We start from the raw sequence: 7,891 nt of genomic DNA, 5'->3' as shown, positions 1-7,891 counted from the left end.
TCCTTGCTGAAGTGTGTCTGGGGTTTATAATCAAAATAATGGGCTCTAAAAGACATGCTTACAATAATGTCAGCATTCTGAACTGATGTCAAGAGCTGGAAAAAGAAATTCCATATGATGTAAATGGAATCCTACACTCCTTTGCCAAGGAGTGGATTCGCACTTCCCATGGCAGGCAGGTGTTCAGCCACAACCAGGACAGCAGGGCTGCATCACTGTCTCAGGAAGACAAACACCACACAACACTCTGAATGTTCTCCCTTTTCTCCTTCTTCCCCTAGCTCAATATGCTGGGCAAATATATTGGAGATTGAAATACATCAAGAGGCAAATGAAGGACAGTTAATGCTTTTTCTCCTCTACTGGATGTACATCAGTCCCTCCCTACAGGTTGGTTGGTTACCTGAATGACTCACCAACAGTGTGAGAATCATGGATTATTTTAGAACATTATTATGCCATTTTAAAATACAGTGTACTCTTATTAAGTTCTTGGGTGATCACACAAAATCCTCTTTTCCTTTTAATTTGGGATGTGTAAGTCTTTGAATTTGCCACACATTGTAATACCTTCCTTAAAGTGAAGGAAGATATAAACACTTCCCTTGTGTTCCCAGTGTAACTGTTTTCTGTTAGTCTGTTGCCACCTGCTGGGAGAACCAGCAGCATCTTACTTCAGGATTTCTGAACTTCCCAAGTCTAGTAATTTAAGTACCTGTATAAATAACACTGCTACATTGATAAAATACTGGTTTTCAGGCATTATCCCTGAAACAGAGAACTGTGCTACGTATTTTTACTTTTTATTTGCAGAGTTTTCTCCCCTAATACAGTAAGGTCAGAATTGTAGTTAGTTCTAATACAAAGATACATTCATCTAGTGAACGATGAATGCCAGGTACTTTATTCTTGTTAGTATTGGTCTTGGCCATCCCAAAATGCAGACATACACCCTACCAACATCATCAGTGGATCAGATCTCATCAGATTCACACTGAAGATGTTCTCTACCTAATTCAAATATGCTGAAACAATAAATCAATGTGAGACAATTCTGGAAAACTTTGATATACTTTGTAGTGTATAAATACAATAAACACCTTTTTTTATATATACTCAATCACAGCACAAACAAGCAACTCTACAAAGAGGTAAATCAGTGGTGACTTTATTATAAAAATTAGATGCTGCAGTTTTAGTATTAATTGCAAAAGACTCCTGATACCTTATTTCTGCCTTCTTGCTCTCTCATGATGAATTAAAAACAATATAAATTCCAGATCAGTAGTACTCCAGTAAAGTCAAGGTTACTGACCTACACTTAAAGCTGAATGTTAAAAGTCCCGGTAAATGACACTTAACAGCATTCTAAAAACTATGTATGGTCTGCTGAAACCACTGGTCCAAACCAACCTCCAAAACTGCATCTCTGCCATCCAACTAAAAATGATGCCGGAAGACTACAGAAAAAAGTGTTCATTACCTAACTTCGATAAGAATCTGGCCTGACTTGAGAGTGAAGTTTTGCCATTTCAGTAACTGGCTTACAGAGGACTTAACCTGAGGCCTTGCAAAGTAGGGGGCAGAAGATTTCTGGTCATCCTGATAATTTCTTGGAAGAGCTCTACTCCAAACAGAGCTTCTCTGTTTCATTTTGATTTCACATCAAGTGTTGGTTTCAGTATTGTAACTACAATTCCAGCTGGATTACAGGAACCATTTAGCAATAGCAAAGGCTGCTCCTCCCTGTGTGTGCAGAGTATGTAAGAAATTACTTTTTTATATAGAAAAGCTATGTGCTATTTAACCTGGTACAGCAGTAAAGTCCTGGCAGAGACAAAAACTTTGGGCAGGGATATGGCATTGGTTTGGGTTTTAAAAACTCTTGAGATAACTAGGCAAGGTTGTTACTGCACCCATGAATAACCTGCCTGAGTCTGTCTGACAATAATGCTGAAGTGTAGCTCTTTTTTGGGCTATTTTAAGATGAAACAGACAATTATTTTGAGTAGTGAAGATGAGACTCTTCTCAAAGTGTCCCAGTAGGGAGCAAAGCAACAGATGACACACAGTCTGAGGGCACCAACACGCCCATCTGTGTGAAGAAAACAGGAACAGCCACCACCTTGGACTATGGTTACTGCTAGAGACAAAGGGCACTAGTGGTGTAGGACACCACACTGGGATCTACACTGGCTACTTCTCATGGGTTTGGTGTGGTCTCACCAAAAAGGCTGCTCTGACATTTTGTAGTTTGGGCTGACATCAGTGAGTTTGCACCCTTTTGGCACGGGGCTGGGATGATGGAGGCCAATTTGTCTGTGGCCTTTCACCTTTAACTTGTTCCCTCCAGCACACAACAGTGTGAAAGCAGTGTTTTGTTAGGTCAGTGGTCCCTCTTTGCAATTTACCTTTTGTCAATTGATGATAGATGGATGAATGGATGGAGGAGAAATTAATGTTCTACTCTAAACCTCCAATTTCTGCCCCACGTGGCCAGAAATGGAGTTGGTCTGGTAACAGACCTGCAGATGTACAAATTTCTTGCCACTGATCTGGGGAAGATCTTGTGATGTCAGAGAAGTATCTCTTTCTATAAAAAATAAACTTTTGTTCTGAATGACAGAGCATTGCTAAAGGACTCCCATCTAACCCAGGACTTTGGACACTGGGGATTGGGGAGCAATTCTAGATATACAGAGAGACTTATTGACATTTACATAAACAAAGCAAGAGGTAGGGAAAGAGTAAAACAAAACAACAATTTCAGTTGTTCAACTAGTCAATAACATAGAATATAATTTAAAAAAATAAATCTATTTCCTTACCACCCCCACCAAGTGCTTCTAAGAATAACTATGCATCAGGCACGCACTAAGTGCTGTAATTTGCATTTAAGAAGAGTAGATACAACACAACAGTCTTTGTGGCCCACCACCTCATCTTTCTGCCTTAAATATGAATAAAATCCAGTGTGCCTGTCCAAAGAGGTATTAGTCACAAGAGAAACCATGGCTTTCAAAATGCAATGGGCTTTACTTTCTCCAGTGTTTTTCTTCCATGTGCTTGTCCTAACTCCCCTGCTGCAGGAACTGGGCTTTTCAGATATCTTCAGGCAAAACAGAATATTCCTCTAATCACTGGTACTTCGTTGCCTTTTACAGTCATGCTTCCAGGAACACTATTCCACTCGTTCAGAGAACTGCTCAGCATTCGCAAGGATGAGAACTTCTTCCATGGTTCATAACTGGCTGCACAACCCTAACTGAAGATACACAGCCAAAGCAAAGTGTTTGAAAAGGAGGATTCTTACTCAGTTGTAGATATGGAAGGAATGGCTTTACCCTAGTGTTGGACAGCACCAAGCAAAATGTCAGGAATACTTGCTGTGGCTTCAAAATTCATACACCACCATTCCCTGTCTGAGGAAATTCCAGGAGTCCATGGGTGGTCATCTCAGATTTCAGCAGTCCCTGAAGAGCCTGGTGAGATCCCTAAGGCAAAGTGACACTTTTAGTGGAGGAAGACACTTAGTCTCGAATTGGAGGCCTGTGGATTGGAGAAAGCACAGCTGCCCAAGCCTGTCTGAAGAGCTGCACCAGTTTGTAAATGAATGGCAATGATGTGGGAGAAGCTGCAAAGCAGAAGAAAAAGGTAAAATTAACTTGGCAAAATTTAACTAAGTAAAACTAACATACACCAAACATATTAAAAAAGAACTACCCCAAACTAGAGTTAACAAAACCCTAGTTTTCTTTCTTTCTTCGATGAGGAAAAGGCTGAGTCTAGGACAGCTCTGCCTGCCTCTCTCAGTCTGTACCTTGTCTGCTTGAAAGAGTTTTCAGAAAACTGGAATTTGTGGAGCTTCATCTTTCTACACGGACTGCAACTGGAAACTTTAGACACACTAAGTTCCCAGTCACCCAGATTTTCTGTCTCCCTGAGACATTTACACAGACCAAATTTGTTACAAGCAACTCACTTCTTCTCCATAACCGTAACAGAATTTGAAAAACTGGAAATCTTAATCCTGTACCTGGGTCTAATCTCACCACCACCAGGTACAGCAAAAAAGTAGCCAAGAGCATCTTCTTGTAAGGAAGTAAATAGAAGTGGTTTGACATGGACCTCAGGGCTCTACGTAGCAGAGTCACCATGGTCAGTAACTTTTGGGACAGCACTCCTGTAAAACAAGAACAGAAAGGCTGTTAAGGCAAAGTAAAGTTTAAAAAGTAATGACACAGATATAGACAATAAGAAACTGAGATACTGGAAGTCTGATTGCATGAGACTTTGGTTTGGGTTTCTATATTACAGAGAACAGAGAAACAGTACAATTTTGTAATACACTTTGTTATACTTCTTTTTTTAGTCATCTACTACAATATGATCTTATACCACAGTAGTGCCAACTTCTGACCTGGGAGAAAATATCAAATGATTTACAGTTCTGGAGAAGAAACAGTACTTTAAATGCTAGACAGGCATTGTTCTACTTGGACTCAACTGTAAATGGAAATGAAGCAAACTGTACACAGAGCCAACAAAATGTACCCTTAAAGGATTGCCAGGTAGTCTTAATTTTCCTTTTTTACCTTAAAAAAACCTCCCAATGCCTCCACAGTGCTTTTGATCCTGGAAATTAACTGTCATCTCCTGATGTTGAGACTAAATACGCTTTGCAATTTTCAGCAAAGGTATCACTAAGTCTATTATTTCCTGCTGTGATACACAACAGGACTTCCTCATGGGAATATTCTTAACACATAGTTAATACTTGCTACCCTTTGCCAGTAAGAGACCAACTTGAAATGTCAAAGAGGAGCACAAACAAGAGAAGGAAAGCCTACCCAGAAGAGTTTCCGTGGCTGGCTCTTGCTGCTCCTCAGCAGGTGAGTGTGTCTCTTCCCTCTGGGTCCAGCGGCGGCGGCTCTCGCGGACGGTGCCGAGCAGAGCCAGCTGCTGCTCACTGTCCAGCACAGCACAGCCCCTCACCAGCTCTTCTGCGCCCTCAAAGAGCCCCAGGGGCAGCAGCACCTCTGCCAGGTACAGCTCCAGCAGCGACCCCAGCTCGGGGAGCCTCTGGTTGGCCTGGGCTCTCAGCCAGCTGCTGCCCGCCTCCAGCATCACCTGCGGCTCTCTCACTTTGCTGTACAGCAGGATACTGAAATGCAAGGGAGAAGTGTGAGGAAACCCAAAGTCTGTTGACTTTCTCAGTACCTCTGAGGGTGTGCAGCACCTCACAGAAAATGGCTTAAATCAATAGCAAGACGGCGTGGTCGAGTATGTCTTGAAAAAGCAAAAAGGTTTTAATAAAGGAAGAAAATAATAGAAAAAACAAAGAACAAAGCCAAACACAGTATAAGGACAGATCCCATACACTTGCTAAAATCCCAAGAATGCCTCGAGCACCTTTGTTCTCTCTCTTATCTACCTAACAATCAAGGAGGGTTCCATTGGCAAACTAGCAATAGAAACAGCTACAGGTCTTGAAGAACAGCTAGAAGGACAAACAGATGCTTCTGTCCTGGCACCGAGCCAATTGCCATGAGAAGGGCATGGAAAGTTCTGATTGAACTTCCTAAAATGTCCACAGGTAAACTGAAACTTCGTTCCTTATACAGTAATGCCCACTCGGGTGTGGGGGTGCCTTCCTACAAAAGTCTTTGTCAAAGCTGACATCACTGACAGCTACTACTCACAAGCAGCTCTCAAGAAGGTCTCAATTGGGATCTACATCAAAACACAGAATTCTGAGACACACAACAGCTGCAGCTATTGATGTTACTCTCTCAGCATCACCCCTTTTGGACTTGATCACCATGAAGCAATCTTGCAGGCATGCTCCAGCACACACAGGTCAAGAACACGCCTGTTCCAGATCTCACACCATGCAAAGTGAAAATATCATGTAATACCCAAGCCTGGCCTGCAGTTAAAGCTAACACGAGCCCCATATGTACATCTGACAGCAACAGACACAAACTCACCACAGCTCCAGAACTTTTGGAGGCAGATGTTCAGGGACATGGTAATACTGTAGGACCCAAGACAGAACTTCTCTCCACCGGTTCATCTCGGCCAGTGCCTGAATCCCCACAACACAAAGGGAGCATTTCACTTCTTCAAAACTGGTGAGGAACAGACACCAAAATAAGTGTTTCTTACTAACCCCATGTCCCCTTGCATCCCTTCAGTGCAGCCCAAGTACTCTACAGTTCTCTGCTTCCCCTCCTTCCTCTCTACTTGCCCCCTATAAAAAGGCCAATTCGACCTCCAAGGGTATGCACTGTGACTGTATCTCTGAGAGAACGAAGGGAGGGCTCCAGGGCACACCCCACTTCCTTCCAACACGCACAGATCCCTCCGTATGAAACACGTTAATATCGACAGGGATAAAACAAACCCCAAAGCGCGGCGAGCACGGCCTGAAGTCCGAAGCCAGCCCGGCGCTGATGCCACACCGAGCAGCTCCCCAGCCCCAGCCCATGCCCTCCGCAGGCCGGCACCGCTCGCACCTCTCGTGGCCGGGGCCGGCTCCCAGGCTGTCGCAGCCCGCCTCGCACCGCTCCACGGCGGCGGCGAAGTCGCGGTGCAGCACCAGCAGGTCCGCCGCCTCCTCCAGCAGCGCGGCCGCCTGCGCCGGCCCCGGGGCCCAGGCGGGCGGCTCGCCCCGCATGGCGCCGGCGGGAGGGCTCTCCCCGGCCCCGCACGGCTCCGGCTCGGCCTCCGGCTCCAGCGCCGCCACCGCCCCCGCCGGGGCACGGCCCCGCTCCCCTCGGGCAGACACCGGAAAGCCGGGATGGAGCCTGCCCGCAGCGGAAGGGCCGCTCCGGAGAGCATCCCCCGGCCCCGCGGGCCGCCGGGACGTGTAGTCACCGCTGCAGGAGGGCGCCGAGCGCTGCCGGGGCGGGCAACGGGGATGGCTGCGGGGCTGGAGCATCTCAACGGGAAAGGCTGGGGGAGCTGGGTCTGGTCAGCCTCGGGAAGAGACCACTGAGAGGGAACCTCTTTAATGTGTGTAGATACCTAAAGGGAGGTGCTAAGAAGATAAAGGCAGGCCCTGCTCCGTGGAACAAGCAATAGGACAAGAGGCAACGGGCAGAAAGTGATGCACAAGAAGTTCCACCTGGAAAGGGGGAAGAACTTCTTTCCTGTGCCGTGCCCATACACTGAAACAGATTTCCCAAGGAAGTGTGGAGTGTCCCTTTATGGACATATCCCAGAATCGCCTGGATGCAATCCTGCGTGCTCTCCAATGACCCTGATTGAGCAGGGAGATGGGACCAGATGACCCACTGTGGTCCCTTCCACCCTGACTCTGCAGGAATCAGCGGTAGAAAGCGGGCTCTGGGGAGACCGAGATCGGTGCCCGTCCCTGCCAAAACGCGCTGCCTTTCTCTTCTCCCTCGTGTGGTTGCCGAGGGAAAGGGGCCGAGCCGGCGCCGCCCTCCTCGGCTGTTCTCCCCGCGGCCGCCGGGCGTCAGCCCAGCCCCGGGAGTGTCCCTGCTCTGCTGCCCCGGCCGGGAGCCGGGAGAAGGGGCTCGGCGCGGCGCTGACGGGGCTCCGCAGTACCGCCCGCGGGTGATGGATGGATGCTCTCCGCTCCCGGCCGCCCCCTCCTCCCGGCGCCTCTCCTCACGAGCCCCGTGCCCGCAGTTTTAAGCGCGTTACGCTGTTTAATGGAGTTCGGGCGTAATAACAGCGTCTGCAGCAGCACCCGGCAGGCAGCGATCCGCATTCTCCTTCGGTTGTTGTTTAAAAACAACAGGGCGTCTTGGTTACAAGGTAATTACATCAGTCAGTGCACACGCTCTTTAAAAAGGGATCTCTACAGGAGAGACAGGATTGATTTGTCTCGTAACCTTTTTAAACAACTAACACATTTATT

The 7,891-nt window shown here is 46.8% G+C and overlaps 1 protein-coding gene across 1 annotated transcript; it reads right to left on the bottom strand.

The window, feature by feature from the left end:
- Positions 1 to 1,152: 1,152 nt before the first annotated feature.
- PEX26 (peroxisomal biogenesis factor 26) lies at positions 1,153 to 6,781 on the bottom strand. The gene is made up of 5 exons (XM_066319426.1): positions 6,519 to 6,781; positions 5,991 to 6,131; positions 4,851 to 5,164; positions 4,037 to 4,183; positions 1,153 to 3,634 (listed from the first exon to the last, which is right to left on the bottom strand). The coding sequence occupies exons 1-5, from the start codon at positions 6,677 to 6,679 to the stop codon at positions 3,531 to 3,533; spliced, it is 867 nt and encodes a 288-aa protein (XP_066175523.1). The 5' UTR covers positions 6,680 to 6,781; the 3' UTR covers positions 1,153 to 3,530.
- Between the last annotated feature and the right edge of the window lie 1,110 nt (positions 6,782 to 7,891).

This window comes from Sylvia atricapilla, chromosome 5, assembly GCF_009819655.1.
Source record: "Sylvia atricapilla isolate bSylAtr1 chromosome 5, bSylAtr1.pri, whole genome shotgun sequence".
NCBI classification, from domain to species: Eukaryota; Metazoa; Chordata; class Aves; order Passeriformes; family Sylviidae; genus Sylvia; species Sylvia atricapilla.
This window is presented reverse-complemented; position numbering and strand designations above follow the sequence as displayed.

Coding starts and splice junctions, on each gene's coding strand:
- PEX26 (XM_066319426.1), bottom strand. CDS start 6,679: ATGCGGGGCGAGCCGCCCGCCTGGGCCCCGGGGCCGGCGCAGGCGGCC. Junction 4,184..4,850: donor AGCCACGGAAACTCTTCTGG/GTAGGCTTTCCT, acceptor CTTGTTTTACAG/GAGTGCTGTCCCAAAAGTTA. Junction 3,635..4,036: donor GGTGGTGAGATTAGACCCAG/GTACAGGATTAA, acceptor TCTGCTTTGCAG/CTTCTCCCACATCATTGCCA.